The sequence below is a fragment of the Rhincodon typus genome, chromosome 36 (assembly GCF_021869965.1).
Source record: "Rhincodon typus isolate 14 chromosome 36, sRhiTyp1.1, whole genome shotgun sequence".
NCBI lineage: Eukaryota > Metazoa > Chordata > Chondrichthyes > Orectolobiformes > Rhincodontidae > Rhincodon > Rhincodon typus.
The window spans coordinates 12,250,581-12,277,766 of record NC_063367.1 but is presented as its reverse complement, the minus strand read 5'-3'; the positions used below and the strand labels follow the sequence as shown (position 1 = coordinate 12,277,766).

The 27,186-nt window shown below is 40.5% G+C and overlaps 1 protein-coding gene across 1 annotated transcript in view; it reads left to right on the top strand.

The window, feature by feature from the left end:
- The window catches only part of LOC109915384 (dual oxidase 1-like), a 110,369-nt gene that overhangs the window by 20,762 nt on the left and 62,421 nt on the right, over positions 1-27,186 (top strand). Inside the window, exons 4-15 of the mRNA XM_048617038.1 lie at positions 1,396-1,583; positions 3,487-3,688; positions 6,186-6,352; positions 8,203-8,263; positions 8,383-8,479; positions 9,452-9,539; positions 12,077-12,179; positions 16,296-16,468; positions 20,370-20,545; positions 21,700-21,818; positions 23,733-23,870; positions 26,651-26,787. Of these exons, the coding sequence (XP_048472995.1) occupies positions 1,396-1,583; positions 3,487-3,688; positions 6,186-6,352; positions 8,203-8,263; positions 8,383-8,479; positions 9,452-9,539; positions 12,077-12,179; positions 16,296-16,468; positions 20,370-20,545; positions 21,700-21,818; positions 23,733-23,870; positions 26,651-26,787 (1,649 nt within the window). The remainder of the gene's footprint in view (positions 1-1,395; positions 1,584-3,486; positions 3,689-6,185; positions 6,353-8,202; positions 8,264-8,382; positions 8,480-9,451; positions 9,540-12,076; positions 12,180-16,295; positions 16,469-20,369; positions 20,546-21,699; positions 21,819-23,732; positions 23,871-26,650; positions 26,788-27,186) is intronic.

Here is a 27,186-nt window from a genome sequence, read left to right as displayed (position 1 = left end):
TTTCCTTCACAGATGCTGCCAGACCTGCTGAGCTTTTCCAGCAACTTCTGTTTTTGTTGTTGAAGCATTCTTTATCGTCTGCTTTTCGACAAGGCAGAAAAGTCACGAACCATTTTTAACATTGACTCTGATTCTCTCTCCACAGATGATGCCAGACCTGATAAGTTTCTCCAGCAATCTCTGTGTTTGTTTTAGATTTCCAACCTCCACAGCATTCTGCCTTTATTAAACGTTTTTTCAAAATTTGGGCCAGTTTTCCGTTAACTAATGCTAGGCATTTTGGATTGCCTGGGCAGTGATTGAATGGGAAACTCAGGCAGGCTCTTGTCCATTTGTGTAATCTTCCTTGTTACCCCAATTACCCATTCAACCTGCATTCCAATACATCCAGGTGCATTAACAATTAAATCTGCACCTTGCATTGCTCAAGATCAACAGTAGAGTTAAGCAAATGTGTGGCGAATCTGTGGAAGGGAAAGCCAAGGGAAATGATGGGAGAAACTAACATTGATTCACTCAAGTGCAAATTCACTTCGACCGGTATCAAAAGATGAGGATTTAGGATATACTATGTTAATAATTTGAGATTCAATGTGTGGTCATTCTAGCAGGCATGAGAGAAACATTAGCTTGGACCTATGCTTCTGACGATTGAGGATTTTCCTCAGCTCATGTCTGATCACGTTGTAGACTTATTGATGGAGATATATTGCCAAGATTAATCAATAATTCTATTATCACTGTTTTGTGAGACTGTCAGGAGGTGAATTATGGTTCTTGGCTTTTTGTTGTCTAGCAGTTCCTATGCTCCTATATTTAAATAACAGAAATTTTTTTCTTTCTTTATTCATTCATGGGATGAGGGTGTCACTGGCTGGGCAGTATTTATTGTCCATCCCTAATTGCCCAGAGGGCAGTTAAGAGACAACCACATTGCTGTGGATCAGGAGTCACATGTAGGCCATAGTAGGTAAGGATGGCAGCTTCCTTCCCTAAAGGACATTAGTGAACCAGTTGGGTTTTTCCTGACAATTGACAATGGATTCATGGTCATCATTAGACTCTTAATTCCGATATTTATTGAAATCTCATTCCACCATCTGCCATGGTGGAGATTTGAACCCAGGTCCCCAGAGTATTATCTGGTCCCTGGATTAACAGTCCAGTGATAATACCACTAGGCCATCGCCTCCCCTATATTTATGTTCATGACTTCATCAGAAGTACTGAACAGTTTAAATCTTCATGCTCACACTTACAACACCACTGCCCTGCTGCAGCCAAACAAATTCCTATCCCTGAGTCATTTGTATGTATTTCACTGAAGAAATAGAGTTTTTCATTTCCTGGAAGCCTTTGCAATGATTTTTCTTCAACTTTGTTTCAACCTATCAGGGTTTCACGTCATTGATGAAATTTTGGAAACAACTGGGTCCGGTTGTCCTGCTGAATTCCTGAACATTCAGATTCCTTGTGGAGACCCGACTTTTGATCCTAACTGCACCAGGAATGTGCATCTCCCATTCCAGCGTGGTCGTTGGACAACGAGCTCAGGTCAAAGTCCCAACAACCCCCGATTGCAGGTATATTATGTAACAGAGCTATATATTCATTGAACGAACAAATAAGACGTATTTTTAGTTTTTAAATGTATAGGAAACAGATTAAACATGGGAGTTGCATTTCTCCACTTGTTGAGTCCCAATCTTACGTTGAGGGTGTACAGCATGTTGGTGAGACCTCTTCTGGAGTACCGTGTCCAGTTCTGGTCACTCTGTTATAGGAAGAATATTATTAAACTGGAGTGGGTTCAGAAAAGATTTACAGCACATTTCCAGGAATGGAGGGTTTGAGTTATAAAAATATACTAGAAATGTAAAAGAGGGAAGATAAAAATAAATAAAGTGCAACATTTGCTCAAAGCACATTAATTGGGGATGAGAAAGGGCATTTGGCTAACCATTCCATACCCATCTATTTAAGAAAAACTTTCACATTCAACATCCCATTGTACCTTAATTAATTAATAAGACTTTTGCCTCCAATACACATCTTACAGTCATCTTCACTTGTCAATACCCTTTTTAGAAGAATGAATTCTTCAGTCTATCTTGATATTTTTGCTATCTATGATTTTTTTTTTCATAGGATGTGGGTGTTGCTCACTAGGCCAGCATTTACTGCCCATCTTTAATTGCCCTTGAGAAGGTTGTGGTGAGCCACCCTTTTGAATCTCTGCATTCCACGTGCTTTCGGTACACCCACAGGTTGTTAGGGAGCGGGTGCCAGGATTTTGATCCACATCTCCTTCTGTCGTAGTTTACTTTGAAGTCATGTTATGAGTCATCCTTTCTCTGCAATGTTCTGACTTGTTTACCAGTCTGTAAGATCTTGACATAGTCATCCCCTTTCAATGCTAAAGGGACCAGGTTTCATTAATCTTCAGTTATAACTCTGAAGTCTTACACTAACGTTATAGAGATTTATAAAATCATGATGGGCATAGGTAAGGTGAATAGCCAAGGTCTTTTCTCTAGAGTAGGCGAGTCCAAAACTAGAGGGCATAGGTTTAAGGTGAGAGGGAAAGATCTAAAAGGGACCTGAGCAGCAACTCTTTCACACAGAGGGTGGTGCGTATATGGAACGAGCTGCCAGAGGAAGTGGTAGATGTGGGTACAATTACAATACTTAAAAGACATTTGGACAGGTACATGGACAGGAAAGATTGAGATGGAAATGGGTCAAACACAGAGAAATGGGACTAGTTTAATTTGGGAAACCTGTTTGGCATGGATGAGCTGGGCTGAAAGTATGTTTCTGTGTTGTATGACTCTATGGTCGTTACTATCATTTGCATTACCTCTCAGTACATTAATATCTCTCATGTTTGAATTAGTCACCAAAATTAAGCCTTACCAGAGCACTATGCACTAGTATCAGATCTAATTCCTTATGACTAGGTTGCACACAATTCAGCTGTGTCATAATTGATAGCATTCTTTCCTCTAGGTCAGAGGTATTGGGTTCATCTAGAGATTAGAGCGCAAAACCATCTTGATTCTAAAATGTTCTTCCTTGTTTTCAAATCCCTCTCAGGCTTCAGTACTCTCTATATCTACAAACCCCTCCAGCCCTACAACCTATCATTTCTGTCCTCCTCTAATTTGGTCCTCTTGAGTGTCTACAATTTTAAATCATCCCACCATTGATGGTGTGCCTTCAGTTGCCTATGCTCCAAGCTCAGGAATGTACTTCCCCCACCTCTCTATCTTGCTTTGCACATTAAAAACCTACCTTAAAAGCAATATTTTTTGATCAAGTCTTTGGTCTTTTGTCCCAACATTTCATTATGTAGCTCAATGTGATACTTCAATTCATAATGCTCCTGTGAAGCAGCTTGCGGTGTTAATGTTAAAGGCACTATATAAATGTGAGTGGTTGTTATTGTCAATAACTGAAATCTGCCTCATTCCTGACTTATTTCAGGTAAACCATGTCACTACATGGATTGATGGAAGCTCCATCTATGGGTCATCCCATTCTTGGAGTGATGCCCTGCGTACTTTTTCTGATGGGCTTTTGGATTCTTCTCTAGACGGTCTGTTACCAAGGCCAAGTACTGGATTGATTCGTTTGTGGAAGATGGCAGACCCTGTAACCAAACAAACTGGACTTCAGGGACTTTACGGTAACTAGTTTGATTCCTAGGTGTGGCTGATAAAATAACACGGGTTCGTGACTGATATCTATTTGCATTTCCTATTAATTTTACAGAATGTGGTACCAAATGTTACATCAGCTTAATTTTCAGATTATTACACATAGGGGAAGACTGTGGAGCAAAATCATGAGCGGGCTGGATATAGTAAACAATGAGAAACTGTTTCCATTTGTAAAAGGAGCAAGCACAAGAGAGCATAGGCTTAAAATGATTTGCAAAACAAGCAGGAGTGAAACGATGGGAAACGTTTTCACTGAGTGAGTAGTTAGGGAATGGAATACATTGCCTGCAAGTATGGTGGAGGCAAGTTGCATTGAGGCATTCAAAAGGGCATTGGATCGTTATTTGGATAGAAATAACGTGCAATGGTATGTGGAAAAGGAGGAAATTGGCATTAAGTAACAATGCTCATGTAACGAGGCAGTGCAGACACAATAGACCAAATGGTTGTAGTGCAACAATTCCCTAATTCTGTGATGTGGGATGGGGAGAGGTGGGATTGTCAGTCGTGGTGAGACAGAAATTCCAGGACTGTTAAGTGGGAGGTGATGGCCTCATGACGGTATTGCTAGACCATTAATCCAGAGACCCGGGTAAGGATTGTGATACCTGGGTTCAAATCCTGTCATGGCAGATGGTGGAATTTGAATTCAACAAAAATCTGAAAGTAAGCATCTAATGATGACCCTGAATCATTTGCTAATATCAGGAAAAACTCATCTAGTTCACTAATGCCTTTTAAGGAAGGAAACTGCTATCCTTACCTGGTCTGGGCTACATGTGACTCCCACAGCAATGTAGTTGACTCTTAACTGCCCTCTGGGCAATTTGGGATGGGCAATACTAGTCCAGCCAGTGATATGCACCTCCTGCAAATAAATTTTAAAAATAAACAGCTACTGTAAGATCTTCTTCGCCATTGGGAATCAAGTTGCAGAATATATAAGCGTATGAAATCTGGTCAACCTGCGATAGGTAAAGATTTACAAGGATGTTACCAAAACTAGAAGGTTTGAATTATAAGGAGAGGCTGGATGGGCACGGACTTTTCCCTGGAATGTAGGAGGCTGAGGGGTGACCTTATAGAGGTTTATAAAATCATGAGGAGCATAGATAAGGCAAATAGCCAAGGTCTTTTCCCCAGGGTAGGGGAGTCCAAAACTAGAGGGGCATCAGTTCAAGATGAGCAGGAAAAGATGTAAAAGGCAATGTTTTTGTGCAAAGGGCAGTGTGAAAATGGAACGAGCTGTCAGAGAAAGTGGTAAAATTACAACATTAAAAGACATTTGGATAGGTGCATGGATAGGAAAGGCTTAGAGGGGTATGGGCCAAATGCACGCATGGGATTAGTTCAGATTAGGAAACCTAGTCGTCATGGACAAGTTGGGCTGAAGGGCCTGTTTCCGTATTGTATAACTCTATGTAAAAAGAGTCAGCCATTCAGCTGCAAGAGCCTGGTTTAACATTCAATAAGATCATGGCTGGTCTGATTGTATACTCAAATCCACATTCCCACTTACTTCCCGATAACCTTTTACCCTCTTGATTAAGGTACATCTACTTACGTCTGCCTTAAAAATATTCAAGGGCTCTGTTTCCATCACCTTTTCAGGAAGAGAATTCTGGATTGTTTTTGGCCTCATCTGCATTTAAAATGGGTGACCTCTGATTTTCCAACAAGCACTGGATTCTCCCATAAGAGGATACAGCGTCTCCTTATCCACTTTGACAAGAAAGACCGCACCCAGGATCTTTTGTTTTTCAATCAAGTCATCTTTGTCAGATACTTCTTCATAAATACTAAACTTGAGAGGGTGCAGAAAAAATTTACAAGGATGTTGCAAAGGTTGGAGGGTATGAGCTGTAGGGAGAGCTATGGGGCTTTTTGGCTTGAGCGATGGAGGTTAAGTGGCGACCTTTTGGAGGTTTATACAATCATGAGGAGCATGTGAATAGACAAGTCCTTTTTCCCCAGGGTAGGAGTGTCCAAAACTAGAAGACATGGGTTTATGGTGAGAGGGGAATGATATAAGGACCTAAGGGGCAACTTTTTCACGCAGAGGGGGTGCGTGTATGGAATGAGCTGCCAGAGGAAGAGGTGGTGTGTGTATGGAATGACCTGCCAGAGGAAGTGGTGGAGGCTGGTACAATCACAACATTCAAAAGGCATCTGGATGGTTACATGAATATGAAGGGTTTACAGGGATATGGGCCAAATACTGGCAACTGGGGACTAGATTAATTGAGTCAGCATGGACGAGTTGGACCGAAGGGTCTGTTTCAGCATCTGGATATTGGGCTAATAGATGTTACATTCAGGAGCTGTACATCTCTATAACTCTATAAAATGTCAATAAGCTTTTATAAACTGTAAGATGAAATACTCATCGATGATAGGAAAGAAATTAGCAATAAATTTTGCTAAGTCTTCACAATGTTCTCTTTTTGCGTTATTTTCTAAAAGATTTTGGAAATGCGCGAGCAAATGAAAGTCCCTTTCTCCAAGCGGAAAGCATCATCTGGTTGCGATATCACAATTACTGGGCACGCAAGTTTAAAGCTGAGAAGCCCAACTCTTCTGATGAAGAGTTATTCCAGAGAGCTCGGAAGCGTGTCATTGCCATTTTCCAGGTAACTAACAGCTGCAGAAGTGCTGCTCATTTGCATTCTTGTGGCTCATTTAGAATTAGAATTAAGATTAGAATAAGGTTTTATTGTCACATTTACTCAAGTACAGGGATAAATGAATACAGTGAAAAGCATACAAAGTCGCCATTTCCAGTGCCATCTCTGAAGACTCTATAATGCTGTATTCCCTACCACAGATAGGCCCTTGATAAAGCATGGACAAAGGAGAACTGGTGGCAGCATCATAAATCTTTGCTGTGAAGCACATACTTGTAGAGGTAACAGAAACTGTAAGATGCCAGTAATGGCAATCAGAATAGTACCACAACAATCTCTGTACTACATCTTGTGCGTGTGAAATTTTCAATCCTCTAGTGCACAATAGAATATCAACCAAAATAGTTTGGTTGACATTCTGAAAGTAATTAATTTGCCTTGGTGCCTGAGTTAAAGGGATATGTAAAATATTGCTGCAGGGATATTTTTCAGTGGAGTTTTCTGTAGGCCAGTCAATCACCCAGGGGATTATAAATTAATTGAATAAGTCCAGGCAACTGGGTTGTTGTCTGCTGCGTGGAGAACTGTTAAGAAACTGCATTACCTCCTTTGGGGAAGACCTGCTGTATGAAGTCCCAGCCAAGTACTTAAGAAGATAAGAACTAGGAGCAGGAGTGGGAAGTTCAGCCCCTCAAGCCTGCTTCACTTTCCTGCCTACTTTCTACAGCCCTTCAACCCAATATAATAAAAATTAATCTCTCTCCTTAAATTTACTCAGTGTCCCGAGATCCACTACACTCTGGGGTAGTGAATTCCACAGATTCGTGACCTTTAGAGAGAAGCAATTTAAGTAGCCAACAGCAGGCCTAGCCAGGAATCAAGGACACCCCCAGAGTGGAAATCTCACCCACCCATAGTTCCTGGCCAATAGCAAATCATCCATTGCACAAAGCATTACTAATGGCAGGGGCCAGACCACCAGGGGTACAGGATCTGTGAGAGACCAGGTCACAGGTGAGTGGTCACAGGTGGGATGGGGACACTGGGGAGGAAAGCAGTGGCAGAGTGTAGGATGTTGGGTCTCATGGGAACCCTTGATCAGGCACTGAGTGTTTTTGAAGGATGCCTGCCAATCTGGAGCCCATATGCGAACAAGACAGGCATTCATTTCCCATTTAAGGGCCTCATTTGGTATTGCGGGGCAGCCAAGATGCCCATATGCCTTCCTACCCTAATTAAGTCTGGCGTCCGTACCCATCATCTAGCTTCTCGACTAAATGCCACCTCCAAACGTGCCTTGGGGAAGGGCATTGCATTCCATTCAATGTCTTTGGTCCTTGAGACTCTAGGAATATTTGTAGGTTTTAGATGAATAATACAGAGTAAGAGATGTCATTGAGACTAATCTACTTGAGATGGAAGAAAGATGCTATAAGATAACGCAAAACATTCAAATGATAAAAATCAGCAGCACTTTATTGACCTGATTGAACATTTGAATTTCCTATGGCAGATCTACATCATGTTCTCCATTGATCCAATTTTCAGACTTTTCGACTGTGATGATTAGATTATTTTTGGGGCAGTTTAATGTTAAGCGTGATCCATCTCTGTGCAATTAAAAATCATGTCAGCAAACCTAATTTTAGCCTGAAAGGTAAGGTGGCATTTTAATTTTTTTGGAGCAGAAGGAACTATAAGGTCTTTAGCTTCTTCAAACTCTAATGCAAAGTCACTGAATAAGGCGACAATCCACTTTTACAGTAGCTGCTTGTCTCAGAGCAAACAGACTGTGCTGCGGATGTGCTGTTACATTGAAGACCACCTGGGCAACACTGTTTCCTTATCTTTTGTAGAATATTGTATTTTATGAGTGGCTGCCAGCCTTCATTGGACAGAATGGAAGCACCTATGAAGGTCAGTATTGTTTATGGTTGATTGGAGACTCCAATGAATTGGGGCAATTCATTTTATAAAATCTCACACATCTTTAGGATGTAATGATAAACAACTCTACTTTTCCATCTGTGCTTCAGGCTATAAGAAGCAAGTCGATCCTGGTATCTCGCCTGAATTTCAGTCAGCTGCTATCCGAATAATCAACTCCTTGGTTCCACCAGGTGTCTACATGAGGTAGTAAAGAAGAAAATTAGGATCAATTTAATGTTCCTCTGTAATTTTGCAGGTGGTCTAGTGCTTTATCAGAATCTTTAATTTGCTTAAATAATGTAAAAATTATTTAAGGTCAAGTATCAGTTTGATAGTATTAACGTCTGTGATCTCTCCCAATAGTGCAATTGCGTTGATTATGGTTCTTCAGTGGTCTCATACTCTGCTGTAGAATGTAATCACCTAAACGTAGGATGCCATTTCAATGCAGTACAAAAGAGAACAGAATGCGCCAATGAAATGTTAATGACCGATCTGTTTTCTCTTAGTTTGTGACTGTAAAAGATCCCTTGATGTGTTTTGGAGTTTTCTTAGAGTCTTAATCAATGCTGGTTCCTCAACCAACCCGACCAAAACATATTTCGATAGTTTCGGTGTGGTAGCAACATTGTGTCTATGTTTCTTTAATTAACAACAGAAATGAAATTTCAAAAGTAATTGATTATCTGTGAAACAGTTTTGGACATTCCTCATGTCTATCTCTGATGTAGACCCGTTGACAGAGATTAATTACTATGTTTAGTTTGGGGGTTGATTAGTTCAGTTGGTTGCAATGGCTGGTTTGCAGTGCAGTGTGATGCTAACAGTCTGGGCTTAATTCCTGCATCAGCTGAGGCTATTATGAAGGACTGTTCTTCTCACTCTCTCTCCTTAACTGAGGCACGTTAACGCTCAGATTAAACCACTACAAGTCATCTCTGTTTAATGAGAGAGTAGGACTACAGCAGCTTCGCCTTTTACCACGTTTAGTCATTAAATGCATTTTCACTGTACCATGTACTTCTAGAATAGCAGGAAACAAAATCTATTTGGTCTAATTTCGTCATATAGGAATTACTAAATTCCAGTTGTTTTCATGCCATATGTAAGTGAAATGTATAAACTGCTCTGAAATCAATGGTGATGCTAATACCAGCTACTATTTGACTCTTCCAGGAGCAAAGACTGCCAGTTTCGTAAATTTTCAAGTAATATTGGAGAAGACCCAGCACTTCGAGTGTGTAACAACTTCTGGAATAGAGAGGTATGATAACAGAGCAGTCACAAATAGGGTGTGACATTAAACTCAACACTGACAAATTGTGAACTCAAAGTAAGTTTGTAAGTTTGCATATCTGAGGAGGGTGCTGTAAAATTACTGTGAAACAGATGGAATACAATGTGTTGACAGGTGAAGTTATCACAAAAGTTGACACTGCAGTGCAGTACAGGGCGAATGCCATTCTGTTGGAGATGTTGAGTGAGACATTAAACTCAGGCGCAGTCGCCTCCTCTGGCAAATGTAAAAGGCATGTTGGCAAATATTTTGCAGAGAAACGGGGAATTTTTCAAGTATTCCACAGCAGAACTGGAAGTTTTTAGGTCTCCAAGCCAATATTTAACAAAAACAGATTTATCCGTCCATTACCTCCTTGATGATAATGGGAACTTGCTGTGCTCAGAAAATCTATTCATTTCCTGCATTACGACAGTGACTACACTTTAAAAAGTATTTCATTGGTTGTAAAGCACTTTGGGGGTAATGTAGTCAGACTAGGTAAGAACAACAAATTGGCTTCCCTAAATGAACTAATTCAACTGGTTTCACAGTCTAGGCCTGAAACGTCAGCTTTCCTGCTCCTCTGATGCTGCTTGACCTGTTGTGTTCATCCAGCTCTACACCTTGTTATCACAGCTACTCTTACTGGCTGAGACCTGCTTTCAACTCTGGATTTTTATTAATTAAATTTATTAACTGGATCTACATTCCAGCAGTTGTCAAAGTGGAATTTGAACACATGTTTGGGGACTAAATGACTGACTGAATCATTTGACACCCGGGTCCACTTTGTTGTCAAAGAGGTTTATTGTTTTAGGCCAGTGGGGAGAAAGCTTCTGGCAGTCCAGAGACTTGTCCATCAATTATAAGGAAACATACACTTTCTATACTTTGCTTTTAGCCTGCCGTTGGCTTTTACAAAAATTAATGTATTACCAATTGATGACATACACATCCAATCAGGTTAATCATGTGATTGCACGATCAATCTATGGACAGCTTTAGGTCACCCTGAGATCTCATGTTGTTTAAAGGGCTCCCTTACCAATTATCCTAGGGCTTTAACAAAACACCTCATTCAACCACAGTCCAGACGGCACACGTTTTCTGATGAGAAGGTATCTCTCAATCTGCCTTTGATGGAACTTTCACAAGAATACAGTTATATCCTATAATGGCTGTGTATTTAAAACTCCATTTTGATGTTTGATAGGTGGCTATACTTTGATATATTACTTTATACAGTAATGGCTATACATGATTATGCTTTGCTATGTCATACTACATGTTACTATGGGTAGCTCCACTGTGGTTCTATACAAAGCTTTCTACATTCTGTTTCTGTGTAACAAAGCCCATTGTATACTTTCACAAGACCCTTTGTATTATCTAGTGACCTTGCATATATTCCTTCTCTGAAGTCATCTACTTACTCTAGTTTATAATTTGTCTTGAAACTGCAGATTATACAAGCTGCTGTTTCACCTAAAATACTTCCCCAGCCGTTTTATATCAACTGAGAACTACTTTCAGCCATTTTATGTTGTTTTGGCCATGGGTAGCCCTAACATGATGTCTCCAAATTATTTGTATGGGCCACTGGATAAATAGTCCAGTGACATTTTCACGACCCATAAAATATAATTTTGTTAAGTAATTACATTATTTTAAATTTTTGGGGGGATAACCTATGGTATTACTCCTCGTTACAGACATTTGGAAGGATGGGCTTTGACACTTTGAAATCCAGTCATTTTCTTGTGAGGATAAAGTCATTTCTGATCATGACCTCAGAGCTCATTTTTCATTCTTACCCACTGCACAATTTTAACATGTTGCCTATAACCTCGACGAGATCTTAATGGTCTAAGCAAGCAATTATTGGGTGTCTACAGTAGCACAGTAGTTATGTCACTGAATGTGTGAACCAGAGAACTGCACTAATGATATTGGGCCATGAGCTCATATCCCAACGTGGCAGATATAAAATTTAAAATCATTTCATTATATCTGACATAGAAACCAATACCAGCAACAGTGGTCACAACAATTCTATATCAATCATCTGACTGTCTGATGCTTTTTGGGAAGGGAAACTTGCTTCCCTTATTACCCAGTTTGGTGGACATGTGACTTCAGACCCAAAGCAATGATATTGAGTGTAAACAATACTGTCAACTGGGTGAATAATCTCTGTTGTCACCAGCAATCCTAATGGTAATTGGGCATTGGCTTTATGGAATGTTTACCAGTAATGCCCACATCTTGCAAATAATTAATGAACAAAATAATTAATGAACAAATACTACCCTTTCATTCCGTGTAATGTTAGGGAGGGTCGGATTAAAGCAGACAAAAAACTTTCATTGTCTGTTTCTACTAGCATGCAAAGCAAAATATAATGCATACATATTTTAACAACTGTTAATCTACTTTAAGGATATTTATTTGTGGTGTTTGATTTTTGTTTGATGTATTTCTTATTCATTCATTTGTAAGTGTCATTGTTTGCCTGTTGCTAGAATCGACATTTCAAAGAACCACAGAAGTTCGATGAGTTGATTCTGGGGATGGCTTCGCAAATAGCAGAACGAGAAGACAACATTGTGGTGTCAGATCTAAGAGGTAAAAATACAGTCTTTGAGAAAGCGTTTTAAAAAAACTGACTGTAGTTAAATTTTAGAAACTGCCATAACTAGAATTGGCTAAATTAATCTGGATCCATTAAGAGTTCAAAACAAGTGGAAGATGTACACTAGAATCTCTTGAGTCATGCAACCTGGTCCTGCATTTTTTTTGCATTAGTAAATGGAATGTGTATTGATTGCAACAGCACCTGGATACTGGGCTAATAGATGTTACATTCAGGAGCTGTGCTTGCCTTCCTGGGACAAAGTACATTAAAGAGATTCACCAGGAAGCCCTATAACGCTTTCAAATGAAGCATCTTAAATCATTCTACATTGAATTGAAAAGGTTCAATATTAGTTTAAAATGCATCTCAAGCAAATGAAAATATTATGATTTCACCATTCCCTTATACCACTAGCCTATATTCATCAAGTAGTAGTCAGTGAGCATGATGATTGAAACTGTTGTTTGCTCAAATCAGTCGCAATAAATTCTTAAAGCAATAGGGCATAATATTGATGCAATAAGCAGTGAATTTTTCAGTATTTATCTAATATATCTGATTATTTACCCACATGTAATATCAATGGAACATAACTTAAGTTCATTCCAACACGTTCCTTCCCTTTTATGCTTTAACTTTGTGTTTGGGAAGTTGAACTTTCCATGTTAACTTAATTTGCATATTGACCAACATGCACTGAACATAGTACAGTGCAACACAGGTACAGGCCCTTTGGCCCACCATGTCTGCGCCAACCATAATTCCATTCAAAACTAATCCCGTTTGCCTTCATATGCTCCATATGCCTCTATTCCCTGCTGGTTCATGTGCGTATCTAAGTGCCTCTTAACCGTTGCTATTGTATCTGCTTCTATGAACTTCCCTGGCCCTGGAGGGTGGCTAATGTGGTGCCACTATTTAAGAAGGGTGGTAAGAAAAAGCCAAGAAACTATACAATGGTGAGCCTGACATCGGTGGTGGGCACGTTGTTGGAGGGGATCCTGAGGGACAGGATTTACATGTATTTGGAAATCCAAGGACTTATTTCGGATGGCCAGCATGGCTTTGTGCATGGGAAATCGTGTCTCACAAACTTGATTGAGTTTTTTGAAGAAGTAACAAAGAGGATCAATGAAGGCAGAGCAGTGGACGTGATCTATATGGACTTCAGTAAGGTGCGTGACATGGTTCCACATGGTAGATTAGTTAGCAAGGTTAGATCACATGGAATATGGACAGCTAGGCATTTGGATACAGAACTGGCTTGAAGGTAGGAGACAGAGGATGGAGGTGGTGGGTTGTTTTTCAGACTGGAGGCCTGTGACCAGCGGTGTGTCAGAAGGATCAATGCTGGGTCCATTGCTTTTCGTCGTTTATATAAATGATTTGGATGTGAACATAGGAGAAGTGGCTGTTAGGTTTGCAGCTGACACAAAAATTGGTGGGGCAGCAAAGAAGGTTACCTCACGGTTCAATAGGACCTTGATCAGATGGGCCAATGGGCCGAGAAATTGCAGATGAAGTTTAATTTATATAAATGTGAGGTGCTGAATTTTGGAAAGGCAAATCAGGGCAGGACTTAGACACTTAATGGTAAGGTCCTGGGTGGTGTTGCTGAATGAAGAGACCTTGGAGTGCAGGTCCATAGTTCCTTGAAAGTGGAGTTAAAGGTAGACAGAATAGTGAAGAAGATATTTGGTACGCTTGCCTTTATTGGTCAGTGCATTGAGTACAGGAGTTGGAAGGTCATGTTGTGGCTGTACAGGACATTGGTTAGATCACTTTTGGAATACTGCATTCAGTTGTGGTCTCCCTGCTACAGGCAGGATGTTGTGAAACTTGAAAGGGTTGAGAAAAGATTTACAAGGATGTTGCCAGGGTTGGAGGGTGTGAGCTATAGGGAGAGGTTGAAGAGGCTGGGGCTATTTTCCCTGGATCTTGGAGGCTGAGGGTTGGCTTTATAGAGGATTATAAAATCATCAGGGCCATGGAGAAGGTGAATAGCTCAGATTTTCTCCCCAGGGTGAGGGACTCCAAAATTAGAGAGCATAGGTTTAAGGTGAGAGAGGAAAGATTTAAAGGGACCTAAGAGGCATCTTTTTCATGCAGAGAGTGATGAAATGAGCAGTCAGAGGAAGTGGTGGAGGCTGGTACAATTACAACATTTAAAAGACATCTGGATGCATTCATGAATAGGAAGGGTTTAGAGGAATATGGGACAAATGCTGGGAAATGGGACTAGATTCATTTAAGATATCTGGTTTGCATTGGCAATTTGGACCGAAGAGTCTGTTTCCATGCTGTACATCTCTATGACTCCATGACTTATTGCATTCCAGACACCTACCAGCCTCTGTGTAAAAAAAAATCTTGCCTTGCACATTCCCTTGAGCTTTTCACCTTTCACTTTAAACCTTTAAGCTTTCTCCCTCTCACCTTAAACCTATGGCCCCTAGCTTTTGACATTTCCATCGTAGCCACCCTGACTATTCACCCTGTCCATGTCTCTCATATACTTCTATATACTTCTATTAGGTTGCCACTCAGCCTCTGATGCTCCAGCAAAAACAATCCAAATTTGTCCAACCTCTCCTTATAACCAATATACTCCAATCCCAGGCAACATCTTGGTAAACCTCTTTTGGACCCTCTCCAAAGACTTCAGATCCTTCCTATAGTGTGGCAACAGGAACTGCATACAATACTCCTAATGTGGTTTAACTAAAGTCTTATAAGCTGCAGCATTTTGACAACTTTTATACTCAAGCACCCAACCAATAAAGGCAAGGATGCCTACATCGCCTTTACAGCCTTATCCAATTGTGTTGCCACTTTCAGTGATCTATGGACTTGCACCCCGAGATCAATCTGTATATCTATGTTCCTGAGGTCCTGCCATTTACTGTATATTTTGCTCTTGCATTTGATCTCCCAAAATGCATCACCTCACACTTGTCTGGATTAAACTCCACCTGCCATTTCTCCACCCAACTTTCCCACTGATCTATATCCTGCTGTATCCTTCGACAAACTTCTTCACTACCCACAACTCCACCAATTTCATGTTGTCTGCTAACTTACTAATCACACAACCTACATTTTCATCCAAATCATGTTTACATATTACAAATAACAGGCATCCCAGCATTGATCCTTGCGGAACACCACACGTCAGAGACATCTGGTCAGAAAAGCATTCCTCCACAACTACCCTCTGTCTTCTGTGATGAAGCTAGTTTTGCATCCAACTTACCAACTCACTGTGGATCCCATGTTACTTATCTTTCCAGAACACCTTACCATGAGGGAACTTTTCAAATGCCTTAGTCAAATCCATATAGACAATATCCACTGCCATATCCTCATCAACCATCTTTGTCACTTCCTAAAATAACTCCATTAAATTTGTGATGCAAGACCTGCCATAAAGCCATGCTGACTATCCCTAATAAGTCCATTATCTTCCAAATGTGAATAAATCCTGTCCCTAAGAATTTTCTCCGATAATTTCTTTGCCACTGATACAAGGCTAATCGGCCTATAATTTGCTGAATTATCCCTGTTGCCCTCCATTAATAAAGGAATAACATTAGCTATTTTCATGTCTTCTGTGACCTCACCTGGGGCTAAAGAGGCTGTAAAAATCTTTGCCAAGGCCCCAGGCATCTCCTTCCTTGCCTCACTCAGTCTCTTTGGATAGATCCCTGCAGGCCTTGAGGACCTAATGTTCTTCAAGCCCACCCAAAGCCACCGCCTTTTTAATACTGATATGCTCAAGAATATCAACTACTCCTCCCTAACCTTACTGTCATCCATGCACTTCTCCTTGGTGAATAATGATGTGAAGTACTCATTAAGGACCTCACCCACTTCCTCTGGCTCCATGAATAAATTCCCTGCTTTGTCCTTGAGTGGATCTATGCTTTCCTTAGCCACTTTCTTGCTCCCAGTATACATCTAATGGAGTCTAATATTTATCCTTCCCATTTTTTGATACTGTAGGATACTCGGAAAAGAACAACATTAATTCCTGCTGTTATACAACTGTCAGTTCGCTGGTTTAAATAGAATACCATTTCCTTGACTATAGTCTTTACATTTTGCAGACTTCATGTATGGGCCACTGAGGTTCACAAGATCAGACTTGGTGGCTCTTGACATCCAACGGGGGAGAGACAGTGGCCTTCCAAGTTACAATCAAGCACGAAAAATGTTTGATCTCCAACCAGTAACTAACTGGTCAAGTATCAACCCTCAACTCCACAATGAAAATCCAGAGGTTAGACAACTGCTAGTTGCTCCTTTGAAAAGATTAACGGAAAAAAATTGTCAAAAGTTAAGCAGTGAGAAAACAAGAATCTTGTGTCTATCTCTCAACCTACTAATTGTCAACAATATTCTGCCATTAAAAGATCAATTTGAAAAGCATGGGCCAAATCAATCATCCCATGACCTCAAAAGTATGAATGTTTTATTTCTCATTGCTATCCCCCCGCATCTTAGAATGTTTCATCATAGATGGCCAATCAAACAATCCTGCTTGTGCCAGCACTTTGAAAGAGCTGACAAATTAGTTGTATCCCCTTTCTCTTTCATCCTAGCTCTACATTTATTTTGTTTCTTTTCAAGTATGTATCCACTTGCCTTATGGTATTTAAACTGCCTCCTCTGCCCCTTCAGGCAGCATATTTCTAATCATCACCACTCCATATTATGAAATACTTCTATCTCCTGTCTGGTTATTTAACCAATTTTGTGTCTTCTTATTTCCAACACACCAAACTGTGGAAATATTTTTTTCCCAATTTACCCTATCAAAACTGCTCATCATTTTGAACACTTCTATCAGAGTGATTGCTAAACTTCTTTGCTTTTAATGAGAAGACTCTCTGTTTCCTTATTCTGTACCTAGCTGAATTTTTATATCACTGGTATCTTCTGGCAAATCTGTAATACATTCACTAAAGTCTTGCTACCCTCCTGTAGTTTAGAACCTAAAATGGGCTCCATTCTAAGGCCAAAACAGCAATTTACAAAGATTTTGTACAGCTTCCCTGTTCCTATACTTCACAAACTTGTAAAACTGAAGTTTGGTACATCTAACAGAGACTTCCTGATTTAGATCAAATCACCACAGTCCCAGAGGGCTGTGCTCTTAGAGACAGATGACAGGTGGTGAGTTTAACCTGAAGATCACCATGCCTCAGGTGAGGAGTGAGATTGAAAGCATTGGACCTTCATGGTGACCTCATCCAGGAATTGAGCCTGCATTGTTGGTGTTAGTTTGCATAACAAACTAGCCATCCAGCCAACTGAGATAACTGATACTTGGCTTCTTGGTTTACCCCGCTTTTGGCTGGCTCCTATTTTCTGCACCTACAGTGATGTTGGGGTCGGTTTAGTTGAGTTGGCTGGATGGATGGTCTGCAAAGCAGAGCGACGCCGATAGCGTGGGTTCATTTCCAATCACCAACTGAGGTTACCATTGAAGGATTCTCCTTTTCTACCTCTCTCCCCTCACCAGATGTAAGGAAGCCATCAGGTTAGATCGCCACTAGTCATCTCTCTCTGAAGAGAAATCAGCCCGATGCCTTGGTAAGACTGTGGTGACTCACTCACTCACTCTGCACAATGAACAATGGATCTCTTCATCTGGATTCTTGAAATGGAAGTGGCTGACCACCAGCACCCAGGTCCCCAAAGGTGGAATCATTTAAGCCGAAGCATGAAGCAATGGCAGCAATTGTCCAACTTGCAGCCCAAATGTGGGAGCAGGTTAGTTCAGCGCTGACTGACTCAATGCCCTCAACATCAAGAAGGCTCTGCGGATCACAAGCCAATTGGTTTGTTAAATCTGACCCCAGCGAATGTCTCGGTGAATTGCAGACTTTGATAGTGGATTCCATCTCGCCAGAACCTGGCACCAATTGACCTTTGATCTGCTCTGCCTTTGGGTTCTAAAGATAGTTAGTTGAAGTTCAACCTCCCCATCAGCATCTTTGTTGCACCAAGATTAAAGCAGCTAGAGGTCCTATCCCCCAGCCCGTCAACAGGTTACCCGGGTTTCCCAGAGCCTGCTGGGAAGTCAAGTAATCATGAAGATGATGAATTGAGACCCTTTTTGGCTATTAATTTAGCATGCAAAAGCCTTAATTGCTAGTGAGTCAAGAAAGTCTTAAATGGAACATCTTGCCCAGCACTTAATTGGTGAGGTGGCAAGAAGGAAAGAGCATATCTCCAGGACCAACTCATACAGCATGGAACAGGCCCTTCAGACCAACTTGTCCATGCTGATCAAGGTTCCTAAACTAAAGAAGTCCCACATCCTGGCATTTGGCCCATATCCCTATAAACCCTTCCTATTCATGTATCTATCAAAATGTTGTAAATGTTGTAACTATACCTGCATCTACCACTTCCTCTTGCAGTTCATTCTGCATACGAATCATCTCTCTATGAAAAAGTTACCTGTCAGGTCCATTTTACATCTTTCTCCTCTCACTTTAAAATTATGCCCTCCAAGTTTGAACTCCCCCAACCTAGGGAATAGACCTTTGCTATTCACCTTGTCTATACCCCTCATGATTATATAAAGCCACTCCCACACTCCAATGATAAAGACCCAGCCTACTCAACCTCTCCTAAAACTCAGACCTTCCAGTCCTGGCAGCATCCTTGCAAATCTTTTCTGAATCCTCTCCAATTTAATAATATCCTCCTACAGCAGGCTGACCAGAACTGTACCCAGTACTCCAAAAGTGGCCTCCCCAACATCCTGTACAATGTCAACATGATGTCCCAACTCCTAGACTCAATGGTCTGAGCAATGAAGGCAAGCATGCTTAATGCCTTCTTAACCACACTGTCTGCCTGTAATTCAACCTTCAAAGAGCTATATACCTGAACCCCTATGTCTCTGTTCTATAACACTGCCCAGGGCTCTACCATTAACTGTATAAGTCCTGCTTTTGTTCGTTTTACCAAAATACAACATCTCTCATTTATCCAAATTAAAATCTGCCACTCCTCGTCCCAGTGGCCCAATTGATCAGGATTCTGTTGTAATCTTAGATAACCTTCCTTACTGTCCACTATATCATGAATTTTAGTGTCATCCGCAAACTTATTGAGCATATTTCCTAAATTCTTATCCAAATTGTTTATATAAATGACAATCAACAGTGGACCCAGCACCGAGCTATTTCTCCTTCTGATCCCACGTCTCATCATTTCCAAGGAGGGGATAAATTTGCCTTTTAAATGAGTAAATGAGATTCAGGAAAACTATTTCCATTAGTGTCAGCTATAGCTGAATGAAAGCAGTCTTAATTCTGAGTCAGAAACACCAGGGACACAAGTACAAGTTGACACTGAATTCAGTGCAGTGAGGGAGTACTGCAGTATCAGGAAGGCTGTGTTGTTCAGATCAGAATTAAACCAAGGCTTCACATACTTTCTCTGATGGACATAAAAAATCTCACGGGACATTAGGATTCTACATAGATAGCAATAATTTATTCTGTTCTCTGCAAGCATATTTCAAGAGAGGAAAAGATTTAAAAGGGATCTAAAAGGCAAATTTTTCACAGAGGGTGCTGCGTGTGTGGAATGAGCTGCCAGAGGAAGTGGTGGAGGCTGGTACAGTTACAACATTTAAAAGACATCTGGATGGGTATATGAAAGTTATAAGAGGGGGTTTAGAGGGATATGGGCCAAATGCTGGCAAATGGTGCTGGATTAATTTTGGATATCTGGTCAGCATGGACAAGTTAGGCTGAAGGGTCTGTTTCCGTACTGTACATCTCTATGAATCTGAATGGATTTTTCAGATCTTCTGAAGTACTTATTTCACACTGTTGCCTCACAGCCCCAAGGACCTATGTTCAATTCCACCAAGGGTGACTGTCTGCGTGGAGTTTGCACATTCTCCCCATGTCTGCGTGGGTTTCCTCCAGGTGCTCCGTTTTCTTCCCACAGTCCAACGATGTGCAGGCTAGGCGGATTGGCTGTGCTAAATTGCCCCTGTAGTGTCTAGGAATGTGCAGTCTAGGTCAATTAGCCATGGCAAAGCAGGGTTTGGGTGGAATGTTCTCCAGATGGTTTGTGCAAATTCGAATGGCCTCTTTCCCGCACAGTAGGGACTCTATTCTAATTGGTACATTGTCTCTCCCATAATCCAGCTCTTTGACAAGTTAGCAGCAATGTACAGTAATGACATTTCCAAACTGGAGTTGCTGGTCGGAGTCTTTCTGGAGAGTGATGGGGTCTCTAACAGACTCTTTCCCATGCTTATAAAAGAACAGTTTGAACGCATACGAGATGGTGATAGATTCTGGTTCGAAAACACCAAGAATGGGTGAGCAAAAGTTACTTGTTTTTTTTCCATTTGAAGATCAATCTGAGCGCTGTTAGGAAATGGTGAAAAACCTTCTGACAATCATTCTATGATTCTAAACCATTGTGTCACTTGAACTCACGGTTGCAGTCTGGGGCTAACTGTTGGTGGTCCTTCAGATGAAATGGGCAGCTTTATAATGAAATGGCGCAATCATTAGGGCATTCTTTTTGTTTCAATTCCTTTTCAAGTTAATGGAAAATCTGAGAAGGATGATAATTCTGCCATTTAACCTGGAGGTCACCAGCCCAATAATCTCATAGTGCACCTTGGATTATAGAAAAGAGAAGAGAGCTGTCAGTCTTTTTTTTTAAGCTGTAAACATTATTAAGTATTCAGTCCCTTAAGGAGTACAAAAGTCTTTCATCGCAAAATGTAGAAGTGTCATTTTGACAAATGCCTGTGATAGGTGTTGTCTTAATTCATTCCACAAAGGCTATTGCACATTTTCTTTGCAGCTTTTAATTATATTTATTTCCTCTAATACCTCTTATTCTGCCTTGGAAGATTAGAATTTCGAAAATAGACAATAGCACTTTCTAAACCTTTGACCTCTACCACCTTGAAGGACATGGGGATCAGATACATGGGAACACCACCACTTGCAAGTTCCTCTCCAAGGCGCACACCATTCTGATTTGGAAATATATTGTTTTAGCTGCACTGTTACCGGGTCAAAATCCCAGAGCTCACTCCCTAAGAGCACTGTGGGTGTGCCTACACAGAATAGATTGCAGCAGTTTGAGACGATGTCTCACCACCACCTTCTCAAAGGCAATTGGGGATGAGCTGGTCTAGACATTGACGTACATACCCTACCAAAGAATGTTTCTTTTAGAATGGAGAGCTAGTACGGGAACCCGTGTTTGAGCTAGGAAGCTTTTGAGGTAACTGTAATTTTTATCTACGTACACAGCTTGAACATTTCCACAGATTCATGTGAGGTATAATTTTGGAAATGTCTTACTATCTTGTACTTCTATACAAATCTCTAGAACATATGGAGAAGAGGGCCTCAAACTGGGTTTTGGAAAGGCATAAGAGGTGTCAGGGTCAGTTTAAAAGGAATGCTGTTTGATAAGCCCCATAACATTATCACAAATTGTGTCTTCTAGAATGTTTACGGCTAGTGAAATTCAGGACATTAAGAACATCAAATATGCCAATGTGTTGCTAGCGACAACAGTTGCAGTGCCTCAGGATATTCAGAGTGATGTTTTCTTCTGGAAAGATGGTAAGCAACATAATGCCATGGCAGCCTGGGTCTTCAACAATAAGCTAACAGGGAGCAAGATGTTCATTTGTATATCCACTATTAATCTTGTATGGCAAAATGGACCATGCAGTCTTGGAAGTAGAAAGAAAGGCAAATCTGAGATTTATTGCAAGGTTTAGGTTAATCCTAGAAATGGTCACACCAAATCCTTGTTGTACACATGAGGTTGGAACATGGACTTCCCACCGATAACACAAAACGTAAATTCTCCTACGTAGCGTGTGATCAGACCAGATGAATCAATGAGAAAAAGATGGTGTCTTGGTCTGACCTCGCAAGCCCACAGATCTAGGGAGGTGATTCAGCGGATAAACAGGACTGAGCATATCTTTGCACTTTTTATTTAATGATCAACCACATCATGACCAGTTTTTAAAGGAATGAGAACTGCAGATATTCTTTCAAACCATCCATGCCCTAAATTCTAAGATACATCAAAATAGTGGTGCGATGAAAATCAGGCATGTGCAGGACACCAAATTTGGAGGGACGCAGGATTCACATACTGAGATGTTTGACGACCAACTTATTATATCATCATCTAAATGTTCTTTTGATGTTCTTAAAGTATAACATTTACAGAAGGGAATCTTGTACTTGGTGGCATGAGTGTTCTAAAAGCAGGATAAACTATTTTGCCTGGGAGTGTTGCAGAGGCCATTTAATTGAGGCATTCAAAGGGAATTAGATAGTTATTTGAAGAGGAAGAATGTGTAGGATTATGGGAAGAAGGCAGGAAAATGTCATTAGGCAAGATGTGTTGCCGTAGGGATCAGTGTTGGGTCCGCTGCTTTTTGTCATTTATATAAATGATTTGGATGTGAATATAGGGAATAAATTAGTCAGTTTGCACATAACACCAAAATTGGTAATGTAGTGAACAGTGAAGAAGGTTACCTCAGAGTACAAGGGACCTTGTTCAGATGGGCCGATGGGCCAAGGAGTGGCAGATGGAATTTAGTTTAGATAAATGTGAGAGCCAATCAGGGCAGGACTTATACACTTAATGGTAAAGTCCTGGGGAGTGTTGCTGAACAAAGAGACCTTTGGGTGAAGGATCAAAATCCCTTGAAAGCAGAGTCACAGGTAGACAGGATAGTGAAGAAGGCGTTTGGTACGCTTGTCTTTATTGGTCAGTGCATTGAGTATTGGAGTTGAGAGGTCATGTTGTGGCTGTACAGGACATTGGTTAGGCCACTTTTGGAATACTGTGTTCAATTCTGGTCTAGCTACTATAGGAAAGATGTTGTGAAACTTGAAAAGGTTCAGAAAAGATTTATAAAGATGTTGCCAGGATTGGATGGTCTGAGCTATAGGGAGAGTCTAAACAGGCTGGGGCTATTTTCCCTGGAGCATCGGAAGCTGAGGGGTGACCTTATAGAACTTTATAAAATCATAAGGGGCATGGATGGGGTAAATAGTCAATGTCTTTTTCCCAGAGTAGGGAGTCCAAAATTAGAGGGCATTGGTTTAAGGTGAGGGGGGGAAAGATTTAAAAGGGTTGTAAGGGGCAACTTTTTCACACAGAGGGTGGTGTGTGTATGGAATGAGCTGCCAGGGGAGGTGCTGGAGGCTGGTACAATTACAACATTAAAAAGGCACCTGGATAGGTGCATGAATAGGAAGGGTTTAGAGGGATATAGGCCAAGTGCTGGCAAATGGAACTAGATTAATTTAGAATATCTGATCAGCATGGGCGAGTTGGACCAAAAGGTCTGTTTCCATGCTGTACATTTCTATGACTCTATGTTAGGTTGGAGAGCTGAAACAGAAACAACAGGCCGAATGCATTGTAAGCTTTCTGTGATTCTGAATGTTTAAGAAATGTTTCATCACAATCTCTTTACTGATTTTTACTTTGCTTTCTTGCAGGTGACCCATGTGCTCAACCAAAGCAGTTGACAGAGAGTGACATGGAGCCATGTGTAAAAGTCAGCACAATGTATTATTTTGATGGCAGTGGAGCAGGCTTTGGGATACTTATTGTGGCACTCTGCTGTTTCCCTTTGGGTTTGTATATGATATCATTATGTATAAAAGAAAGAAATTTGTAATACCACTTATATCCATTGTAGGCAGTAAGCATCCAAAACCAGACAACAGAAATTTTCTCCAAAAATGTACTGGGAGTTCTGCAGCTATTGTCATTGGAACTCGCACAAACTATGTTCCTGAGCCACCTACTCCATCCCTCTCCTTAGCAACTATCTGAAACAAAGCCGGACTATTCACAATCATGGAATTGCATTTGACCCTGATCCAAGATTCCACACCATCATTAAGATTGCATTCTTCCATATCTCTACCATGGTCAAACTCTGACTTGGATTAGCTTGTCTTCTGCTGAAGCCCTCACCCGAGACTTGACTACTCAAACACACCATTAGCAGATTTTCATTCTTTAGCTCTCCATAAACTTGAAATCATCCAAACTTCGGCTGGCTACGTCCCCAGTTGTACCAAGTCCCATTCCTCCTTACCCCCGTGCTCGCTGACCCACATTAGCTCCAGGGTCAAGCATTTGCAGCATTGCATTCAAATTCTTCTGCAGCTTGCTCCTCCTTACCCTGCCATCTCCCTTAGCTGTAAAAATTTCCTAGCTATCTCTGCACTTCTAATTCTGTACCATAGCGAATCACGGATCTTAATCACTAACCTGTTGCTGATTGTGGTTTCAGCTCCTGAAACCCAGAACTCTGTAATTTTTCCCCGAAACCTTTCAGCCTATTTTCCTCCCTTTCCTCCTGTAAGGCAATACTCAAAACCTGTTTTAACTGAGCTTTTGGTTACCTGCTATAATATATCCTTTTTGTGACTTGGTGTCATATTTTCTGTAATGTTTGCACCTGTAATGGTCCTTAGGATGTTTTATTTTTAAGGGTGGTATATAAGCACAAGTTATTGTTGATTGAAGCAATATCAGAACAGAAATTTGAGCTCCAATTTAAACAGTGTCCTTCACTTTCTTTGATTCAACAAATACTTTTAACGATTTTACTAACATCAACAAACATTCCTCCTTACATGCAGTTGACTAGCATATAACTTCAGAAATCACGTGGCACCAGTTTATAATCCAACAGGTTTATTTAAAATCACAAGCTTTCGAAGTGCTGGTCGTTCACCTGACGAAGGAGCAGCGCTGTGAAAGCTTGTGATTTTAAATAAACCTGTTGGATTATAACCTGGTGTCGTGTACCTTCTGACTTTGTCCACCCCAGTCCAGCTCCAGCACCTCCACATCATGGCATATAACTTGAAATTTGTTGATTCCAGTTGATATTGATTCTATTATTTTCCAGAACACACAATGCTATCTGTGTTATGAAACCAAGTTATACATAGATCCTATAGATGAGTAAATCATCCTTGACATAATATTGCTTCTATTATTAACAAAATCTAGTTTTCTTATCAAGATGTGAGATGTCAATACTGGAGAATGGAATACTTTCCATTTCAGTCACCCAGTGTTAAGCATCAAATGGTTCCAGATCAGCCACAGCACAGCTCGATTTCTTTCGAAAATACCAAGAGAAAGTGCTGGAGAAACCCAGCAGGTCTGGCAGCATCTGTGGAGAGAGAAACAGTTAACATTTCAAGTCCAATGGCTTCTTTTTCTAGAGTAACAATGATGAGCCATATTGGTCTCGATGTTGATTCTGTTTCTCCCTCAGATCTCCAGCATCCTCAGTATTTTACTTTTATTGGAATTAGTTATTCTGTCCCAACAATGTGTCCCAATGTGTTCCAATCTCGGAAGAGCCCTTCTTGTACGAGACTGGCATGTTCCGCTTCCCAAGCAAATTCGTTTTAGTCCTGTCAGATGACACTATCAATGGCACCAGTTTGGTGACTACATGTCATTTGTGGGAATTAAAGTAAGATTAGGAAAATGCCAAAATTACAGCCGGCAGATGCAGGCGACATCTGATAGGCGACTATCAACGCTTTATTCTGCCTAGATTTAACTACGATCTTCTAGAGATGGAAGTCCAGAATCTAACATATTGGGTAAATCTTGTATCTATATCTTGGCTCATTGCAGACCCAGCAGTACCTTGAATAGTTCTGGATTCTTAGAACATCACAATAAATTTGTATTTTATCCTCGAGAATTCTGAAACCTATCTCTGTTCATATTTATTTGGAACTTCCCTTTTTTGACATTTGTTTCCAGCAGACAATCCTCTAATTCACATGTCGGAAGTGCACAGTACTGTCAGGCCGGTATTTATTGCTCATTCCTGGATGTCCTCAAGAAGGTGGTAGTGAGTTGCTTTCTGGAAATGTTGCTGTCTGTGCACTATAGTCACATCCCCAGTGCCATTAAGGAGGAAATTCCAGAATTTTGACCCAGGAATTAAATTTAATGACATTTTATAAAAATGGATATTACAGTTATCTCACCTGTTCTATAATCTACACAATCCCTTGATTTGCAAGCTAATACCAAACGATCTATCCAGATGTAAGACTGTCCAAACCAGATCCTGTTTGATTTGGAAAGTACTTTGCAGTTCACTATTCTACTCCAGAAAACTAGGCAGTGAATGATAGAGCTGGAGCCAGTGTTTACACATGTTATCATCTTTTATATTCTGCAATACATAATACACAGATGTGCCTCCAAACCCAACCAGTACATTTTCAGTAATCTGCTGTATATAGAAGCACAAGTGATTCTCCAATTAAAGTCCTCCATCTGAACACATTCAAATATTTATTTACTGTTCAAATGGCATTGATATAATTCAATTTAAATTTTTTCTCCATTTTATGATTAACAGCGGCATTGCTATTGGCTTTCATGGTAGCTGGCATTCGAAAGAAAGAAAAGAGAAAACTACAGAAAAAAAAGGTTTCCTTGAAGAAGTCATCTAAATCAGCAGTGAATATGAGAGGTATTAGTTACAAAAATTGTGGTGTAAAATGTTTTAACTGAGAGAGTTGGAACAAAGATCACTCATTTCATCTTCTTGTTAATATTTACTGATGAACAATTTCACTCCATTTAGTGGAAATATTTTCACTAATATTGCAACCATTTTGAGATACCATTTCTATGGCTTCTTCCCCACAAAATACATCATTAATTGCTTTTCAATATAAATTTAGCAATAGGAATAAAAAGTAAAGATTTTTTTTTCACTTTGTGAAAGGCGCAAAACTCAGATGCTGAAGAAAGATTTGTGCCTGAGATAGTAGGAACTGCAGATGCTGGAGAATCTGAGATAACTAGGTGTAGAGCTGGATGAACACAGCAGGCCAAGCAGCATCAGAGGAGCAGGAAAGCTGACGTTTCGGGCCTAGACCCTTCTTCAGA